Here is a 22,596-nt window from a genome sequence, read left to right as displayed (position 1 = left end):
AAATTTAGAATTTACAATAAATGTTGAAAATATTGATCTTTTTCACAGACACATAGGCACATTTTTTTTTTTACCAGAATGCTCGAGACTTTAAAAAAGTCTGTGAGAATTAATGTCTGAATTGCATTAATGACGTTAGTCTCGAGTTCATCAGTCGTATGGGATCATTGCAGTGATCCCAGTAATTTCTGTGCTGTAATATTTTGTGTGTATGAGATTCTGCCCATGTACATTTGATTATGTATAATAAAGTTTTCTCCGACACGGACCCGCCCCTCCGCTGGGGCAATGGCTAAAACCGATAGAGTCTGGGTCGTGCTCAGTTTGAAAGAAAGAAAGTATACAATATTCTTTTATAGCCCTAAATTTTGGTCTTGGTCCACTGCGAATCCCTCATATTGTTCATAAATAGCCCTTACATGGTGAAAAAAATTGTTTGGGGCTCAGTATCACGCCGTCGGATTGTGGGGGGGGCCATATTTTGTTTCGATTGTTGATGCTAAAGTCTACGCAAACATTAACACTCAATTCATTTCAGTGTTGAACAGCGGTGAATGGTAATGTAATCCTGATTTCGACAGCATAGTATCACACCTCAAAAGAAAGTTTTCATGTTGGCCTTTTCATGGCCGATGTTCCGAATTGGGAACATCGGTTTCATAAATTAGAAAAAATATTTTTGCTTATATTGAAGCACTATATTTTTTTCCCCCTGAAATTGTGAGATTCCAAAATTCATTTAGAAAACAAAAATTTTATTCATTTCAGCACTGTTATGCCATAATTTTTTTTAAAATCCCCCATTTTTTGGGAACGATAACATTTAATTTCTTTGTTTTCAATTTTAGTGTTGTTTCTATAACCATGGACAAGTCCAGAAAACCTACTAAGAAAATTTTGTCGTGAATTTTTTGAATGATTTCTAAAGGATCAGAAGAGGAAATCGAAGGAAAAATCAATCGAGTTCTTAATTTGGCCGTAAAAGGCTAACTGAATTTTTTGTGATCGTGTGATTACGCGAGGACTTAAGCCGCCTCTTCCAACGGACTTGTAACCCCAGGACTTTTTCCTCTTTGGGCTAGCTTAAATATGTGACATACTGCAATCAATAATCTATATACGATTGATGAACTCAAGACTAACATCATTAATGTGATATGAGGCATTAATTCTCGCAGACTTCGTAAAATCTCGAGCAATCTGGCAAAAAAAATTGCACGGTTTGCAAATTAGAAATTTTTTTCACCTTTAATTAACGGTAATTTTTCAATTCATAAGTTTAATCTGTTATTTTCTGTTAAATATTTTAAATAGTTAATAGTTTTATGTTTGAATAGTTCATATTCATATTAAAAAAAACATTCATAAACTATGATGCGCGCGAGTTTTAAAACACCCTTTAGTATTGTATAAAATGAAAATTTTTATATATGCCGATGTTCAAAAATAAAATTATTCTTAAATATCTGATAGGAATTTACTAAGAATTTTTCTTTACCTCCAAATCTTCTGGCCTCCTGGCTCATTTCCTTAGCCATAGTGTTTTTCTTGGTGTTGTCGTCGTCTTCTTGTGATTGTGGCGTTATTTGTACAGGCATGCGCACTCTTCACAAAAATGAAAATTTCAAATACACAAATATTTTTATGTATATATGGCTAATATCTTGATATTATATTACGTGATATTTTCCTCAGGGACTATTGCCGAGCGTCATTTTGGATCTTATGGAATAATTTGCAGAAAAACATTCAGATATTTTTAGAGAAAATTAAAAATTAAAAGATAAATGTCACATTAGATGACAATTTGAATCTTTTTTTTTTCAAAATTAAATTCTAAAAGTTCTCTGAATACGTATCGCCATAGCAGGCTCCCTAAACAGGGTTCAGTCAGTCAGCACAGTTGAAGTCACTGGATATTTTCACCATCCGGGACTGCTCTTGGCACTCTTTACGTTCCCTGTCAGACCGAATATACAGACCGTACATACAGAGTATTTCAGCTCTGGAAAAAAAAATAGCGTATTTTTTTGTGCTTATGTTTTCATTGCTGGTGCAGAAATATAGCCTGACATCTGCCGAGAAGCCATGACTTTTTCCTCTTCTCTTCTCACACACTTTGTCATGAATTTTCGAAGATGACTGAAAATCTAAAAATGGAGGATTTTATTTTCGCTCTATGTACCGAGAGAAGATGATCCCGTTATACCAGTGATGGACTCTCGAGATACGAATGCGAGGTTGACATTTCTTGATACTCGCCAAGAAATGTCGCCAATTAGTCGATATAGCCTTATATCGATAAAGGATTATCCTGTCAGTAAGGATCGAGTGGTTTCATGGATTGCACAGATTTTCGTGAACAAGAAAATAAATCATTTGATGGTTATTGAATATTCTGTTGTGTTGTTATTATTATTTCGATAAAAAGTCATTTCTTCCGGAGCGGGGCGGATGCGGTAATTCATGAAATTTCCGGGACTTCTTCTGTATGATAATATTGCAACAACATATTCAAGAAAACTTCGACTAAAAAACGGGTAAAAAAGTGACATTTTTCAGAAGATGGGGGAAAAAAACAGAAAAACGGGACTGCCACGGAAAATACGGGACAAAATGCTTGACATATGATCACCCCATGCTGAGACCAATTTTTTTTAGTGATTTGTAAAATCACCCCTCCCAACAGCGAGCTTTAGATCCGCCCCTGTTTTGGAGGGTGACAATTTGTGTTTTGGAGAGGGTACCAAAGCGATAGAATAATAGATTTAACCATGTTATTCCAGTCATCTCCGCTTAATCGGATAACGAATAAACGGACACCCGGCTTAAAAACAACTGAAACCTCCGGCACCAAAATTTCTCCCACAGACACAGTTTTAATTCTTTGCTTTATCTGACAATATGGAAATTTTAACTGATTTTCCCCGCTTAAATCGAATACTGCCAAATCCTCCTAGATACTACATCTAGGAGGTATCTAGGAGGCTTCGATACCGCGCTTCACACGTCAATTGTTAATACTCATCAACCACTATACACATACATTTTTTTACTGAATGAAACATTCGGAATTAATGGAAAACATGTTACTAAGTTAAGAAAAGTGCATTTGAGAGTAGACTCTCTCTCTCTCTGGCCTCCAAGTATTTAAGTTCTCTTGAATAAAGATATTTAATTACTTTATTTTTGTTCTCAGTTGAGCCAATAGAGGGCTCTAGCTTTCTTAATGAAAAGTAAGAATCTCGTAATTAAATATAATTTTCATTTCATTTTCTGATGCCTGATTTATTCGAGAAGCTTTATTAACATTTATCCTCCATCAGTTTTTCCAATATGCTACAAGCTGTACTGACGTTGCGAAATGGCAATTGTTCCCCACAGAATCGGATAACCCGCTTGATCGGATATTGTGCGTGCTGGAATCCTTTATATCCGATTAAGCTGGGCAGACTGTGTCAGCTCTTTTCTCACAGTTTTGGAAACGCCAGGGGGGCTCTCTTTCTTGTATTTCAGAACATTCCACATCATAGTCCTGTCATCAACCTGCTACTCATGAGCAGTACCGTCTTAACGCATGGACCCACCTTGCGCGGCCCGGGGGCCTCAAGAGAAGAGGGGCCTCACAAAAACGAGAACCGATTGAAATTTTCGACAATTGACAAGGTAGGGCCTCAGAAAAATTACTTGGCTTGAGGCCCATGATGCTCTTAAGATGGCCCTGCTCACCAGCACCCCGATGCTCACGGATACACAAGATTACTCGAAGTTTGTGCTTGATGCGTATCCGTGAGGTCCTTATCGTCACCTTCAATTAGATAGTTTCATGCAAATTACAATCATACACATTACAGCCGGTGTTCGACATTTTACGGTCCCGTGGGAAGACAATTTCGTGTAGCCTTCAACGATATCTGTCTGCGTGTTGCCAGAGGAAGGGCGAGGCTAACAGGGCTCCGACCTAGATGCCCGACGGATTAATATTCCCTTTAATATATTTTGCTGCATACATTAAAAAAATCAATATAGGGCTTCCACTGTTACTTTTGGCTGTATTGTCGGTCAAACCCTGGTCTACAGCAGTGTTTCCCAACCATTTTGATGTTATTTTGGAATTTATCTTGAGATTGGAGAGCAACTTTTTGAATTGGATAGAATCATGGTTGTGGGATAGGTCCCTACGAGTTATGGTGAACGGGGAATTTTTTTTCGATCATTGTATCGACATATACATCGTATATATTGTTAGCAAATTCGTAGATGACGTGAAGCTAATATGGGTAGACGGGAATCGGAGTGATAGGGAGTTGCTGCAGACAAACTTCAATATGATTAAAAATTTGTAAAATCGAATAATGTGTTAGATTGAAGTTCTTTACATTGGGATAACACCGTATGTAAAATTTGTTGAATACGAGTCCGATTTAATAATTCGTCAAATAGGAGTTAATTATAGGCGTGATTTCAGGGATGTTCGGAAAAATTAATTAAAAATATGAGTTCATTATATTCAGCTCACAATTATGGCCATCTAAATAGTGAATCTCATCGCGGCAATGGGTCCGATTAATCATATTTACCAATACGAAACAGTGATTATGTATACTAACCGGCAAATGTGATGAATTTAGTACCATATGTAATGTTACCAACTTGAGTCTTATGCATAATCATCGAAAAAGAGTGATAATTTTTGTTCAGCATTTATCAAATTTACCAACGACACTTGGGCACGATGCATAATCGCCGTTAAAAGTAATAAATTTAAATTTATCAAAATGGTCAGCCCGATTATGCATAATAGCTGGATTTATCACATGTACCGTAACATATAGGACTACATAAAAATACGGTGAAAATTCTATGAACCTCGAAAATTTTGGATTTTCAGTTTTCTAACGTTAGATGACTAAAATAATCGAAGTGAATAATTTTTCCGGGTCATAATAATTATATTGTTCAGTTTCATAAAATAAATTATGTTGCCATAGATGATTAGTTTAGCTTATCCAATTATCTCGCTCATAACTTGTTCATAATTGGATGTGAATGCTTGGGAGGTAAATATAAAATCTCGTGGAAACTTGCAGTGTTTTCTCTCAAAGGCGAGCTCTGCCAAAAGTAGTTTCCGGATTTTACGAGGAGAAATCTCCTCATCACACTGTTTCCATGGGAACCGTTCGCAAGAATCCCGGAAGAGAATTATCGGAACTCCCTTTCTCTTCATTCCCTGGCTTTTCTCTCGAAATTTTTCTTTTATTTACGTCTTTCGTCCCCCTCTATGTTGCGTTTCAAGGAATGCGCCAATCTGCTCTTGAGTACAAATACAGGGTGTCCCGGTGGGTATGAACTACTGCTATTTTGCAGCACACCGAATCCAGTCATATCGCCATGCAGCAATTTACTAGTGATACAGTTGAGTCGGAAATAAAGGTGTCATCTATCGTTGGCCACCTCACGTTCGTCCGGGGAAAAAAACGTGTTATAAATATTCTTTCCCCAGGATCGAATCCGCGGACACCTCCATAGTCGTAGACGAATATCTTACCACGGCGCCGATGGGTATGAACTACCCTTGTCATTGTCAGTGAAGATAAATCTTCATTGTAACATGTAGAAATCGGTATGAAAATGTGACTCGATGAATAATCAATAGAAAATATCCGAAACCATTAACTAGTATTTTTAATATGTCAATTCACAAAACAACTAGTTTGATCGAAAGTTTCTGATCGAATCGTTATTATTTTACTGTTTTTACAAGTCACATTTGTCAAGCTACCATTTTTGCAATCTTCGTTGAAGTGTTTTACACGTGACTGTTTCGATGAAATTTTAAAGTAACTCAAAAAATATTGCCGTTTTATTGATCAACATATAATCTGTTAAAACGATTGCGCAGTAAACACTACGCACTGTATGCACCTCCCCTCAAAAAATTTGACTTGATGGTGAAAGAGAACAAATTATCACATTTTGGCAAAAAGTGTTGATTTGGTTTAAAAAATTTGAAGTAGATCTCATTTGGCTAACACTTTACAAATTTAGTGATAAATTTGCCAATATAGAGGATGAAACTAACACGTAATTGCACGTAACAAGGTTATACTATTACACTACATTGAGAGAAACAGTGGCATCGTGAAAGGCCGAACTTTTCTTCTAAAAAGGGGACTGAATATTTCAGTTCATTTTCAAGAAGTCGCAACCAACAATTTACTTTCGTCGGGTGTTTGGCCGTAAACTGACTGTTAGAAAAATGATACATCACAAAAATTCAAGGCATCATGACTGATTAAACATTCGTCGGATCCAGAAACGGAAAACACTTTTCCACATTAGTTTTTCACAAGGAATCACGTGTATGATTATTTGGCGGTCGATAGTTACCACTCTGTATATATGGTACATATAGATCATATACTATTCACATACTATTAATTTTCATTGCTCCCACCGGTTAGAAACCAACAATCAATTTTACTTGGAGAATTTTAACAAATAGGTTTGTTTTTTATTTGGTAGGTGACAGCAGAGGAGTCTCAGTTTAAACTGAGAGTATCTTATTTCTGGAGATTCTTATCTTTTTTTTGCTTTTTTTGATTCTATAAATTAACTATAATGGTCCGTAAAAAATCTGATCGGGGACCCGCTAAAGATAGATCCTAACGGGCCATGCCTCTGGGGGAAACCTGTTTACAAGACTTAGTTAAAAATTATAACGCCTAATATAATAACTGTAATACTTTGACTGAAAGATACAGTGGCACCTCGCTATAATGACATTCGATACAACGATATTTTTTCTTGGTCCACAGAGTATCGCTAAATCGAGGTTTCACTGTATTGGCTTTTTTTAAAGAATATCAGCATCGAGAAATAATGTTTGGTAAATGAGCAAATATCACGGAAGTTTTACGATCAGAAAAACATTTTACAGATGAACATGGCACGCATATGGTAAGTAATTGTTTCGTTGTTATGAAACATCTGTATTCAACGTACAATAAATGATAGCGTCCACGTAGAAAAAAATACACTTACACTTCACCCATCGCTTCGGTACCATTCATCTTGTGGAGGTTACGGGATCCACAGAACCGAAAATAAAACAGATGTAGAAATTTATTTTCAGTCGGTAGATGGCTTTTAAGAGCCCGTACCGCATGACGTCAGCGCGATTTCTGTCAGAAACGTTTATGAAGGCAAAGGAAGAGTTTTTCGCGATGGAAGAAATAATTCTCCGAAATTTCCTTTTCTTCTCCGAAAAAAACTAATGAATGCCGAACGAAAAGAAACTCTAATCACCGTAATTAAAGAAATCAGCTGACGTTTTCAGATCCAATTTAAAAGTCTTTTCTTCAATTTCAGACAGGTATGAAATGAGTCTTCTGTGTTTCAGAGTGAGCAGAAGATAACAGCTACCTGTTGAATAAAACAATGACTTGTCTCCACCAATGATAGTATGAATTTTACCTCGAATTTCATGTGACTTGTTCACGGCTTGAATACACGCAAATGTCATTCTTTATGCTCCTAAGGGTGATGATAACGATGGTCAAGGACTAGCAAACAGTATTTTTACTTAGTATATTTATTGTATTCTTTTTGGTTATAACGGAGATTATAAAAAAAAAAGGGGAAAAAATATTTTTAGCAATTTTGTTATTATTCCGGATGCAAGAAGGATCACCGATCTGGGTATTCTCATTGACGAGCGGCTTAGGTTTTTTGAACGTTGCTCAGCGGTGGTAAAAAAAAATTCGAACAGAGTGCTCGGTTTCATTCTTAAGCAGTGCACGGCACACTTACAAGTCACTTAAGCCGCTCACGGCACATCCCCAAATCACTTAAGTGACCCGCGACACAGCTCCAGAACACTTAAGCGATCCGTGGCACAGATCACTAAAGTCACTCGCTGCGCGTTTCAAACCAAGTGACCCCGCATTCTCACGAAGGTTGAACACCCTTGTTTTGAACTGAAAATGGATACGGGCACACACATAGTAAAAACCAAGATGATCATCAATCAGTATCTCGATGAATATTCGTGTTTCGGTAAAAAAGGCACATATTTTGCTATTATATATATATATAATTGCTCTATTACACATTGTCATATGCATCTTTCCGTTAGATATTCCCCAGAGGAATGTTCACGAGCTGCACGTACGGTTTATAATAGTGTAGTCATTTCATCGCCAAAACAATACCCGTATACTACCACGACTGAATCTATCTTTCCAACCCCCCCCCCCCCCCCCCCGATCATTTCACGTAGTTTACTTTGATTTTACGCCGGGTCTGGATCTGCAGTGGTACGCGTTGCTGTGTAAAAACCTGATTTTGTTAGCAAAATCACCTCACCCACTACTACTACTATTTAAGGCCACCTCGCACACACCACGGGTGCTCAACCTTTAGGACAGTACCGGCCACTTCACTGGTTCGGAAACTCGTCGCGGGCAGCTTCATCAAGTGATCTGGAACAGCGTCACAGGTTGCGTAAGTGATCTGTGAATATGCAGCTTGAATGATCTGTAAATATGCCACGGATCCATAGGTGCTCTGAAACTATTCCACGGTGATATGTAAATATGCTGTGCGTCACATAAGTGTTCTGTAAATTTGCCTCAGGCCACACAAAAGATCTGATAATGCACACAGTGGGTCACTTGAATGATCTGTAAATATGTGTCATGGTACGCTTCAATACTCTGTAATTGCGCAGCGGTGATAGGCAAATATGCTGCAGATCACTTTAGTAATCTGGAAAGAAACAGATTCAATGCGGCTGAGGGCCCTTTAAAATTAGAAAAAAGTGTAAAGTTGGGGTTTTGAAGGCCCCTTCAGAAGTTGCAGCTTAGAGCACGCGCCCGGTGCACCCACCATTAAATCCACCTCTGGTGATCTGGAAATGTAAAGCTTAGTTCACTTTCATAAACTTTGGTTCGAGGCCGCATTTGGCCTGCGGATCATGTGTTGAGCATGTGCGTCGTACACATTCTACGGAATTTCTAAAGAATCGTGCCAGAATGTGTATTCAGAATGTATGCGTGGCCCTAACTTATTTATGTTGTCAGAATTGTGCTTGGTTCGAGTTCTTGCTGCCATCTGCCTTCCACATTTTGAAGTAAAGGTGATAAATGCGTAAATTTTCCACGTCAAGTCAGAATCGTGTTGTAGGTCTGCCTAGAAAGACTTTTTAGAACGGGGGATCGGCACGCATTCACGTATCGAAGTTGAAAAAACCGCAGAAAACTAACTTCAGCGGATCGAACCTGGATCCTCACGATGGACGAGAGACCAGCATGATGCCCACACGACGCTCTGCAGTCGTTTGGGCACCTCATACAAACCGCAAAAGCAGGTTTTTGAGCAACTCGGAGAGGCGTAGCGCTGCAGGTGTGAAGCCAGCTTTAGAATCCACAGATGGATTTTGAATTCACAGCCAATTTTCAATGATCAACTTTGAAAATTCACCGATAGAGTTGATACTGTCTGTTGTATAACTTTAGGTCTCTCCGTTTGCAATTGTTTCAGGTGAACGGGACTTTCTTCTACACCGCCCTTAAAACATAATGGCATAAGAATAAACCAAATGCTGTGTATACGAATGAGACATAATTGAAGAGAAAGCAGTACAGAGTCCAGCAAAGAAATTTATTCGTTGCAAACCTCAAATTTTTAGCCAAGGAATTGGTATAAATATGAAAGGTAAAACAAATTAGAGGAGGGAAGAAAAATTAAAAAATCAGGGACGAAGAAACTTCAATTCTTTTTTTTCACAAAAAGAACAATGAAATAAGGCACAGCGATCGGATACCTTACAGAGGCCTCTTTGCCGTGTCTTTTCATTAAATAGTACATACATACAAATATATACAGGACCTATATTTATGTATAATATAGTATATTATTATTATTATTCTGTTCTTTAAAATCTTATGAGAAGTCTCAAATACCAGTGCAACAGCAAAAAACTAATCACAGTGGGATCAGGACAATTATCATGGGGTTTTAGAAGATAGAATAAGGAGATGATAATTATTTTTTGATTGAACCTCTCTCCGTGATGATAACTCTCATGTATACCTCATAACAACCATTATACTTTAGATTTAATAGTGCCAATCTCGTACATATAACACATGTTCTGATCCCACTGCATCATAATAAATATTTTTTAGATGTTAAAAAAAATTATGACAAAAAGAAAAAATATGTATATTATTAATTCACTTGGCACTTCAGCAGAACACTGCAATCATAATCTGACACTGAATGCTCACCATAAAACAGAAAATATTCTGCCATTTTTTTTTTTCCAAATGTATATTTATATCACTAGACTTGCACTTACAGCTAAACGTTTCAAATACATACCAACATTTTTCAAAAACATTTTGCTCAATGAATTCATGGGTGCAAAAAGACACTCGATTGATTAATTCCACAGAAATTGTGCATTTTTCCGGAGACGATACAACAAACAGAAATAAAATATTCATAATATAAATAATAATTATTATTATATTAATTACTATTGAAGATTGAAATCTTTTTTTAGACCTAATTGCTATGTACAAAAAGGAACGAGAGAACATCTCTCAACATTTTTTGATAAACACCTTATAGGTGAAACTTAAAAATTGTCCATGCATATATATATATTAATATACATATATATGTGTATATACACACATATATACATATATATATCTCAATATAGAAACACACATCCCATATTTTTATTCATACAACTACAGAAGGCAGGTCTACCTACCTGTAAATTTAAAATTTTCACTTTTTTTCCATTCAAATTCATGTAATTGCGATAGAAAATTAGAAATATTTTTTTTCTTCAAGGTTAAAAAATTTTCCACTATATATATTATGTATATATAATATGCTAAATGTCACTAAATGTGAAAACCTAAATTCTTGAAAATTTTCAAGCATCACTGGACTCAAGGTGCAGGAAAAAATGGCAGACTTGGATATTCATCATTTATCTAAAATCTACGTAATTTAATTGATGATATTCCGCTAAACTTTATCATTCAAAGCAAAAAAAATGCTGTGTGTTTTTTTAATATGTATAATTTTTCTTTACAATCTTTTCTCTCGTAAATCATTCGTTTGGAAATAGTTACGCATCCAAGAGGAATGCCGAAAAAAAATTTCCATTTCTCGTAACATTATTTTTAATATATGTATATTAGTAAATTGTAAATGCTTTTAGGATTTCAAAACACCCTTTGAAGTAGTGAAAGCTGTATATATATATATATTTATTTATTATATTTATACTATATTTGAGATGATACCTGTTATTTACAACCCCATCGGTTGTAGATAAAAATGGCTTTTCTATGGACAGCTGATGTTTGGATAGGATATTTATATTCAATATATATATATATACAATAATGTGAATTGAATTTTTCTGTTTTCATCTAGCATTCCTGTTGTTTTATTCCGGGATGCATTTCAATAAAAATAAATGTTTCATATATTCTTTGTTAACAGCATATTAAAAAATCTTTAGTGGCAGGTGAAGAGTTAGCACTGACTCGTGAATGCAAAGAAAAAAGCAGTGCTGCATAAAATACTCTGTGCAGTATAATTAATGAAGAAAAATATAATTATTGTAAAGCTCTGATAAATAAGGGTGTGTGAAAGCTCAATAATTTTACTAATGCTAGCGTGATAAATTGATTTGGACTGATACTCTGTTGCAAGTTTCAACATATTTTAAAATATTTATTTTCTGATAAAAGTCCTCATGAAGTTGGGAAAAAAATAGAAAAAAAATTAATGAGATGACAACAAAAATGACCATGCAAAAAGATATTGATTACTTTAAGCTTTTGAATACGATCAACTATCAAAAAACAGAATGGAGAAAAATAACTTTTCCCCTTCTTAAATAAATGCATCGACTTTGACAAAAATAAAAGGGAATGTTTTTCCTTAATTTTTTTTCCCTAGTTCAAAAGAACCAATTGATTCTCAACAATACACTTTTTAAGAATCTCTGCACTTTGATAATGGCAGAAAGGATGGTAAATAGATATTCACCAGATCTGTTTCTTTTTTTTTTTCGGAGATTTCAAGAAACATTTCATTTCATCTCAATCGGATAAGAGTGGTTCTTTTTTTTCTTATAAAGAAATTTATAGTGGAATAACCAAACTTTTTGATACACTCTGTGAGGGTAGAATTTTCCTATTTGTAAAACTGTTTCTGTTGTATCAGACTAAAAAAGATTGACCATATATTAATTGTTCATAACATTTTAGTGGGTCACATCCAGTGACTTCCATTCTCTTCTTTGCATCCCCCTCCCAAAAATAGCTAATATGTCTTAAAATTATTTTCCAGGAAGTACTTTCTCACATCTCTGGTCAAGAACCATTGCGATCTATCTACCTGTTGAATCATATGATCTCCAAAATCCAATCCTACTATTAAATGCTTCACAAGAGTCAAGTACAAAAACCAAAGTGTCCCTCTCCCCCCCCCCCCGAAAAAAAAGAAAAAACTTAATGCTACCACAAGAATAATCTAAAAACCACTAAATTATCGAAGTGAAAAAAATTCCAAATAAATGTGAAACATATCTCTAGCTTTTTTTTCTACAGCCAAGAATTGCAGACCATAACTGTCTTGGAACAGTTGAATGAAAATGTTGGTAGAAATCTTAATAATTTCTCTTCAAAGCCCATTTATACATTTCAAGATATTTTATCCTTACATCTCTGAAAAATCTTTCTTTAATTGCAAAACAAATGAAAATTATGGTTCAACTTATGGCTATTATATTCACCTCTGGAAATAACCATGCTCCAAACAAGCCTGCTATGTTTGTGAAAGATTGTTAGATATTTATTGATGAATAGCATTGATCCATAATTTAAATGTATTTCAGGCCATTATGGGAGACACATGAATTGAAAAAAAAAGTGACATAATACTGCCCAGTAAAGTTATGAGGTAACATGCTAATGTTGAATGTAGAGAAATCAGAGATTTGATCAGAGGATACTTTACTTTATATATATTCCAGCTTACCAGAACCTTAAATTATTGTCAGCAGAAGCACTGATTAGGGGGGGGGGGGAGTGATTAAAACCTTGTCAACATGTTCACTAAGCCTGCGAATAAATAAGAGCCAGTTCTTCATAGGGAAAAAGTTTACTTATCACATAATGACACAGACACAACTTCAGCTACCCATAGCACACTGCTATATTTTCTTTATGAAAAATACTAGATGATTGTGACATGTGTCTAAACACGACTTCACCACATAATGACCTGCATAATATATCTTTCACTCTAAAGCCCTTGAGCAAACTTCAATTCAAAGAATGTACAGTATATATGGTCTACAGTGCAAGTGTATTCACTACACTTCACTTCTGAAATATAGATGGAAGCACTGAAAAAATCAGACACAACACTAGATACACACTCAGACTGTTAGGTACACACACTTACACTTCTGGCACAGCAAATTGCCCATGGCAATAGACCTGAGTTGTGCTCAGTTTGAAAAAAAAAGTATACATGCTCTCCAAAACAGCTAACTTCTGGATCTCAGCTTCATATTGCACCTCTTATGTAAATTATATATAAGAACAAATAAGAAAAAATTTCCTTTGAATGTTGCAAGAAAATTACTAAATAATAATAGCAAAGTGAAATGAAAGATAAATAAACCCATCATAAAATGAAAAAATCATGGACTGATAAACTTTTTGACATGATATTAATATCACAAAGAATAAGAATTATTATTTGTGAGCATATCTATACATTTCCATTTTTTAGTTAGATTTTCGGGCATCAATTGAAAATTTTCGAAGCATATGCTCTGAAGACTAATTAACTCTATTGAGCACAAGCCAGTTCAATCTTTTTTTGTTATTTCTTCAGAATGAAAAATGAGGCAGAGATTTTCAAAATGGCACATTTTGATGCTAAGCTACCAAACATCTCCCTGTGTCATTTGACATTAATTACCAAATATGACATCAAAACCATTGGTAAATTGCATTTCATCGGACCTAACTATATTGAAAAATGATTGTTTTCATAACTGTTTAGACACAAATGAGCAAATGGCTGAGTATGAAGTGTTTTGAGAATCCTAGATGCATAAATAGCAAAAAAAAAAAAAAAAAAAAAATTAATTTAAAGTTGCAAGTTTCATTGGCAGGGTTTAAGCTATGGTGGAATTTTTTGCAAAATGTGAAAGAAAGTCTTAGAATGTGAAAGAAGTAGTAGCCACTTTCACAAAAATGTGTACAGGAGGTTCAAAACAAGTAGACATCCAACCATCAATCATTAACGTTGTAGCATTTTGCTAAAGCTCCCCCCCCCCCCCCCAGTTTTGCTTTTTGCTAAAGGAATTTTTTATCTAGCTTAAACCCTGTTCATTAGTTTGCTTGGAAAGTAATGATGCTTAACATATAGATAGACAAGTAATGTTTTATTGCATACCTTAGCAATGCCGATTTTCACCATGATCCTTCAGATCTTTCTTTGTGGTCAATGGTAGCAGCAATTCTGATTCACACCAGTTGTGAAGTGTACTGCCATATATTTCATCGACTGTGAACAACCAGTGGATATGCACAAATGTTTAAGGAAACTGAATCAGTGAAATGTAATGATATGGTGGTGTGAATTCTCGGAGATTGGACCGATGTTTATGAATCTGAGCAATAATCATCAGCAATATGGTCCACATGTATTTATCAAAAGCCAAGAAATTAAATGAAACTCAATTTCAGTGAAAAAAAAAACACTTCTGGACTGTGATTTTCGTTTTAAAGGACTGAAGGGGCATTATTCTGGTTGCCTTCACTCCTCCCAGCATCACAATTAATGCTGCTGTATATTTTCCACCCTGTGATGCCTTCCACAGGCTATTCAAATGAAACTATTTTGGAAGTGCTGACAAGTGATTTCCCATTGTTCAAGCTCACATGGTGAATGTCAACAATGTGCTTCTCAAAAAGATTCAAATAGTTAGTTTTAGATCATCCACTATGTAGTTCTGACATTCTGCATAATAACCTCACTTTGTTCTGATGAAGCATCTTAGGGAAGCATCAATGACAATGACTCACTGCAAAAAGTTACAATATGGTTTCAGTAGTAGGCTGCAGATTTCTATGACACTGGAGCAAAGAAACTAGTACCCAGACAAAATCAATGTTTGGGTAATGGTAGCAATAATGAAGAAAAATAACACCGGAACTAGTTAACAATTCATAGTAGATGGGGTTTTTTTTCATGCAAAAATACTTTTAATGAATACTAGCTATCACATCTTTACTTTCCAAACACCCATCGTAAAACACCATAACTCAAACTCTTAAAAGTTCAATATCAAATTCAAATATATAATACTTTTGAAATTTTTTTTGCCCTTTTTTTAAACAATTAAAAAATATAACACTCAAAACGTTTCACACACAGTTCTTATCTTACTGTATGATTACACAAAAAAAGTGAAAAGAGGGCATAAAGACAAACTCGCTGTATAAATGAATGGCAACATCATAAGGGTTATAAATAGAAATCCAACAACAGGCAATAGATAGTGTGCATTATACATAAAACACATCATGGACGCAAGCAATTTTTGTTCAACAAGCAGGCATGAAAAGCTCATAGAAATGATTCATTACCCTTACATTACTAGTAAAATACAAAAAAAAAAGATAAAGTAGCCAAATAGATTAATATATTATATTCATGATTATAAAACACATCAAACCAAGCACATACTTCCAAATAATCCCTGAGCAATAAACATGGCAAGTTTTTAAGTCCTGAAAAATAAAAATGTCTATTGCAATTGGACTTCTGAAATTTTGTTTGAAAAAAAAAATCTACTTTAATACTTTTCTTTAAATGTTTAATGATACTAGATTTTAATTATTATGTAACTAAATGGGAAAAAATTGTAATCAAAGAAAACAAGCAATGTAACTTCATTCTGGACTGAAGAAAAAAAAAATTAATTAACAGAAACTAATTTTTCTTTTTTTGTTCTAATAACTACTAACATGCTAGTTAATGAAGGGTAATAAATAAATTTAAATATCTTGGCATTTTTTAGATATATCACTCACATATCTCTAAATAAAAACATCAGTAATTAGGTGGCAGGATGGATGCAATTTCAACAATATTTTTTTTTAGCAAAAGAACAAACATATCAACAGCAAACACCAATTTCACAGACAAAGGTAAATTGTGTATATTTGTACTTTAGCGAACACAAGTACATGTCTGCAATCAAATACAACAACAGCATGAAAATAGAGTCTTAAAAGCACATTGCAAAATTTGAAATGCAATTTCTTTTTTTTTTCCTGTTTTATATTTGAAAACTGCCAACAGTGTGAAGGGGGCGGAAAAGTGTTTGTTCAACATCAATGCATTGAAATATTAATATTGTTTTCATAAAGATTTTTTTTATAAAGATTCAAATTGGTAAAAGTCATAATGTTTAATGATGTGAACATCATTTTTAAAGATATCTAGATTTTGAAAAAACATAAAATTACATATCTGGAACACAGTGTTCTCTGCAGAGACATTTCACTGAGGTGGGCTGCCCGGTTAGAATTTTATCATATATATGGGTACCTGAAATCTTTATAATTTCTTGTACTGCATACATGAACTTCCACCACCCACCTACAGAAAATTCCTTGAGAGAACACTGAGATTGTTAATCAATTTCATTCGAAAACTGACAAAGAACCAAACGCAAGCACTTCAATGAGTTAAAAAAAAACATTTAGTAAATGATTATTCATGAAGTTTTGAAACTTTAAATAAAGGATTTCTGAAGTCTAAATGCTTTAAGAACAAATCTCTCTTCAAATATTTCAGAACCAGAAAACACACTACCAAAGTTTGCCTTGAGAATATTAAAATTAATTTTTCACACAATTCGACACCATCTTCCAAAACATTTTATTAGAGAATATTTTCACAATAAATATTCATTGATTTTGAATGAAAGTATTTGAAAAATGAGGATACCGCTTTAGTGGCTGCATTTTCATAAAGGAAAACTTATTTCAACAGATTTAATCTACATTATATTTTCTTCCTGTACAATCACCATCACTAATTTTGGATTTAATTATTCATATTCATTTCGATCCATAATCAATTTTTATTTAAGAACACTTCACCAATATAAAAAGACAGACATCGCAAAGGATTACTGTGAAAAATAACTAAATATTAAACCGTGATATTTCATATTCCACTCATTTTAATTTGGCTTGATATTTCTGGCAATGCTCACTCACCCAAGAGAATGGAATATCAAATAGAATTTTAAGATTACATGATTGATAAAGGATATTTTATAATATTTTAATCATTATTTGATATATAACAGTTTTGGCATTAGTTATACAGCTATAATCTCATGAATTTGATAATGATTTTATTTTCATTATGTACAATGTATTGACAACAATTTTATTTTTACAAGTCATTTCAAATATTTTGAATCAAATTAGGAAACATTGTATCTGAACTAAGCAGATGTTTTTACAAAAAAAAACCTTATGTAAATGGAATGATTAAACAAATGAAAAAGCAACTTACTGACTAATCATGACTGATAAATTTTGCTCATTAAATCAAAACTCATTTCAAGAATAAGCAATTTGAGAAATAAAAAACAAATGTGATCAGTTTTATGAGAAAAAGAGAAATTTATTTCTTCACAAAATTTTAAATCTGGAAAGTTTGAATCAATCAATAAATAAAAGTTATAGAAAGTAGTTGTATTCTATGAATTTAGGACAGAACGAAATTCAAAGTAGTATTTTTTTTTCACTTTCAGGCATCATCGTTCCCTCTCAAACAATGCTTCCACACTATGAATAATCATATCATTTGAAAATGTATGCACGATTCTTACATATATTTATCAAATTACTGTGCAAGCTGCTTAATGTGACATCAGGACTTCAGATTTTTGATAATAACAATCGCTAAAAAAAGACCAACATATGAAACATCATTTTTTTCCACATGAACTGGTTAGGAAATGCTCAATTGTGCATTCTACTTCTGAGTAACTTTCAGTAACTATATTATATTGTTCAGTTCTTCAGTACAATATAATATCATTCGAAAACTCAATTTTTTGACTAACACAAGTCTTTTTTTTCTTCTCAATGTAACTATCACAAGGTGTTTTAATTGTTTAATGTGGATTACGGTAATTTTTAATGTGCATATCATACCATAGATCTCTTGGGAAGACTTTTGGCTGCAAAACCAAAATTTGCTCAACTGGAAGAAACTGACCAAGACTGAAAGGACTTCCTACAGCATTGTGAATGTAGCGCTATATGTACATGGATCATAACCGCTACTATGGCTCAATAAGGAATATGTGAATGGAGTACAGAGATGTTTGTGAGCAGTGGATACACTTCTTTATCTTCTCATAATGATAATTTGTAGGAATAAAGAAAAGTCTGGTACAACTTCATCTTCAAAATGCTGAGTTCTTTAAAACAGAACTTTGAATTAAAAAAAGACGTAACATGAACAGAAATCCTGATAATTATAAACGCTGTTTCTCCTACGTTATGATATAGGTATGTTCCATCTTTTGTGAGTAATAACAAAACCTAAATGATAACATTATCTGTGATCCCAATAAGCTCTGTCAGTCTCATACACTGTCTACGACATTGTAATTTAATTAAATATTTTCGAATTTATCGTGCATGATTGGCAAAAAATTATGTATTTTAAATCAGAAGCTAAATATTCCTTCCATATAAATTGGAGGGCTATCTTGTTTCCTCTGTGTGTTTTTTCAGTGACACTAAAGATTTAATACACCAACCCATTTTCCTTTTGCTAAGCTTGAAGAAAACAGTTTCTTTTTTTTTTTTAATTTTTTTTTTGTATGAATTAATTGGCTACATCAGTTTTGGGAATTTTCTTTAGAAATTTCTATTTGAAAGAAAAACTAAGTGTATGAAAAATTCATATGAACAAATGTGTGAAATTTCTGAAAAATGTGTAAAACCTTACAAATCGTCTAAGAATTTAAAATTCTGAAGCAGCTCACATTTCTTCGGAGCCAAAATAACTGAAAGCCGCCAAGAACAGAAACACTAGCAATACTTCAGTTTTCCTATATCAGAATTTCTCAGTTCTCCCAAAATAACATTAAAAAATATATGTTTTGACAAAAGAAGCTGTTATTTGCCAGGAACTAAAGGAAATCGAAATGTTAAAAATGATTTTTTTAGAACCAATTTAGGTTGGTTTCTGCATCGCTCTGCAAATATTATTACTGTTATGTCTATGTTTAACTGTAATTATATTTATTGCATCATATAACCATAACCACAGTAGCTCATTCATTGTTCTTCTCTATGACACATAGGATGTGTGTGTTCCGATTATGTAATATATCAATTATATTATATAATTGACATATTATTAAGGAAATTTATATTTGAAGAGAAAAGATGGTTTATATAAGATGAACTGCCACATCATTCACTCCGTCACATATAACTGACCACACATGGTTCTTATTAAAGCTAACACCAAAAAAAAAAAAAAGCTGCTATCACATCACATTTTTTTCACATGAAAGACAAGGTAACCAGATATGAGAAAGAGGATTTATGTGAAAAATAAGAACGTCTTTAAAAAGAAATCAGACAGGAAATTATTTTTTTAACATCTGCATTATTTTAAGAGAACACCTGTCAGCATATTTTATGTATACTTGCACAAATATATATATATATATATATGTGTGTGTTATTAAACTGAATAAGAGGAGAGATGACACAGGCCTCCTATCTTGCATTCATTATACATGCACACACACTCACTCACTCACATGAATACACAACTCTGATGATATATATTTGACTGGAAAAGAACCTATAAATTTCTACAATTGCTAATTGTCCAAAATGCAATAGAAATGATTGGCTAGCACCAATCATCTTCATCCGAGTCACTTCTCCGAAACCCTGCGTGACCTGTCCTTACCCCCATTACAAGGGGCTCTTGCCAATGATGAAGTCTTTCTCTTTGCCCTGGCTTGTACCCATTGGGAAGAGGCGAAGAAGGTAGCTGACGCGAGCCTCTCCCAATGTTGGCAGCTGCTTCGAAACTTAAAGGCTCGTCCATATCATGGCTGAGATGCTGTTCGTGGTATGAAAGCATAGGATATTGATATCGTTCCTTCTCTCGCAGGAGATGATGTGGTAAACTCGAACTACTGGCAGTCCAGCCTGTTCTACCGTAAGGTGATGGCCCATGTGCACTAAGGTAAGTTGACGTCCTATCCTGCCATAAAGATGGCATGGTAAGCTTTGGCATGTGCGATGGTGATGGATTAAGACGAGGGAAGTTCATAACACCTAGCATTCCCCTATGGGGTGGAGCAGGAGGTGACTGGATTGGGCAGAGGTAATTTCCTTCTATTGAGCGCACATCAAACCTCAGCTTGGAAGGCTGATTCGGGGTAGCAGGCAATCTTCTTCCCCCTGAGCGCCTCTGAAGCGGAAGGCTGTGGGCTGAGGATGGGCTTGGACTGCGGGAGCGATGCTCATGGCGGGTGATGCCCATGCGATAGTGATAGTCACTATGAGTTGGCGTAGGCTTGGGGCTTGGACTACGGGAACGTCTTTCAAGGCACGATGAATGGTACTCAGGACTGTTAATCCGACTCCATTTAGGAGAAGGAGACGCATTTTCCCATGCTGATTTATTATTTGGCCACTGAACAGGTGATCTTCCACATTGTGGAGAATCCCTTGGATGGATTGAATGATCTTCTCTTATTTTGGCTACAATGAAATAATAATTTTAAATTATACCATCAAATATGATTCAATTATGCACAATAATATATAATAAAAAATTGCGTAGTGGATAAACAATAGAAAATAATTAAATGCTCAAGAACAATACTTCAATCTTTACCACCTTGCCACCTAATTTGCCAATACATAGCACTCTGCTCATTAATATTTTGTTTAAAATTGTTGATTGACATTTTTTCTTTACATTTTTGTGACAAGTTCCTGGCATATTTTACACCAATTCGTCCTTATTAAATTTTTGTCTTCCTACAGGTACAACAGAAATGGCAACAAGATGACCACACACAAAAAGGAAACATTGCTCTACCTCCAGGAAGCCTCCCCCCCCCCTGCAATAAACTGTAGGCCCCCAGTCTAATTAGCTCCCTTGTGGATATTTAACTTTGAAGTAAAATTGATTAAATCAAATTGAAAGCCATTTTAAACTCTTCCAATGCAAAAGACAAATGCAGTGCTTCTTGAACAAGAATCATACAGAATTTTAACACCATAAATACCTTAGGGTCCACCTGCCCCCCAACATACATGCACAACATCACTCTTCAGCATGTACACATTTCTCAAATATTCTCCAGAATGTTCACAAGTACATGAACAGTTAAGTAGTGGTAGTCTTAGATTCTGAAAGATTGAAGGGGAGGGGAAATGATATATTTTGCAAATTAAGATAATTTCAATAAAGTTTATGTCGCTATAGTTCCTATCTTGAAACATAAAGTCATCGCTGGAGAAATTCTGCAATATACAGTAGAACCTTGTTATAATGGACTAATAGGGACTAAAGTTTGAATGTTTGTTGTTAATGAAATTCCAGTTTATAACAAATAATGCTTATAAGATGTAATTAGAGCAGCCCTTAGGGGTGTGTGACAGGTGAGATTATGCCGGACCCTCACAATTACGGCAATAATAATTTCATTCATAAATTCTGAATGTCCATCAATTTTTAGTATTCCAATTTTTCATCAATTCTAAGATTTTGAATCTTCATCCATTCAGGATTTTGAATCTTCATCAATTCAGGATTTTGAATCTTCATCAATTCAGGATTTTGAATCTTCATCAATTCAGGATTTTGAATCTTCATCAATTCAGGATTTTGAATCTTCATCAATTCAGGATTTTTTTCACAAATTCTGAATTTTAATCTATTCTGGAATTACTTTTTTCATTTATTCTGAATTGTTATGAATGTGCTGGAGTTAACTCTATCAATTATTTTATTTTCAATTCATTGATTCTGATTTTTCATTAGCTCTCAGACAATTTCTTCCATAAATTTAAAATTTTCTTACTTCATATTTTCTTATTTTTAAGTCACATATGCAAACGTCTGGAAACATTGGTTAAGTGTTTTGAGTTTCATTTAAAAAAAAGTACTAGTAACACATGAATAATAAACAAAAAAAAAAAAAAAAAAATCTAAAAAAAAAGGGTTTTTTTAGAATTTAACAAAAATGTAGATACATGTAAGAAAGTTTCATATTACAAATAACCCAGATATTTTTAAACCATTTTTTAACCATAATTGGGAATAAAGTTTTTTTGGATGCAAGACTATCGCTGTTGTGTTTAGAAATGTATTATATGTATGTAAAATTCAGTTAATTTGTTTAACATAACATGCATTCCATTACAGAATTATGCAAACATAGCTTTCTATGTGTAA

The 22,596-nt window shown here is 34.1% G+C and overlaps 2 protein-coding genes across 2 annotated transcripts in view; both read right to left on the bottom strand.

Annotated features, from left to right (window-relative positions):
* The window catches only part of LOC149087590 (band 7 protein AGAP004871-like), a 39,321-nt gene extending 32,205 nt beyond the window's left edge, over positions 1-7,116 (bottom strand). The window contains exons 1-2 of the mRNA XM_089231518.1: positions 7,045-7,116; positions 1,499-1,605 (exon numbers count right to left, since the gene is read on the bottom strand). Of these exons, the coding sequence (XP_089087644.1) occupies positions 1,499-1,605; positions 7,045-7,073 (136 nt within the window). The 5' untranslated portion in view covers positions 7,074-7,116. The remainder of the gene's footprint in view (positions 1-1,498; positions 1,606-7,044) is intronic.
* A 2,526-nt stretch (positions 7,117-9,642) lies between these two features.
* Positions 9,643-22,596, bottom strand: part of LOC149087589 (voltage-dependent calcium channel type A subunit alpha-1-like) — a 154,285-nt gene continuing 141,331 nt past the window's right edge. The window contains exon 45 of the mRNA XM_089231917.1: positions 9,643-20,891. Coding sequence (XP_089088043.1) covers positions 20,029-20,891 — 863 coding nt within the window. The 3' untranslated portion in view covers positions 9,643-20,028. The remainder of the gene's footprint in view (positions 20,892-22,596) is intronic.

The sequence above is a fragment of the Pholcus phalangioides genome, unplaced genomic scaffold (assembly GCF_987345545.1).
Source record: "Pholcus phalangioides strain wild (caught in Gottingen) unplaced genomic scaffold, Ppha-v1.0 ptg000004l_1, whole genome shotgun sequence".
In the NCBI taxonomy this organism is placed as follows: Eukaryota; Metazoa; Arthropoda; class Arachnida; order Araneae; family Pholcidae; genus Pholcus; species Pholcus phalangioides.
Note: the sequence above shows the minus strand (reverse complement) of the source record. Positions and strands in the feature narration are given on the sequence as shown.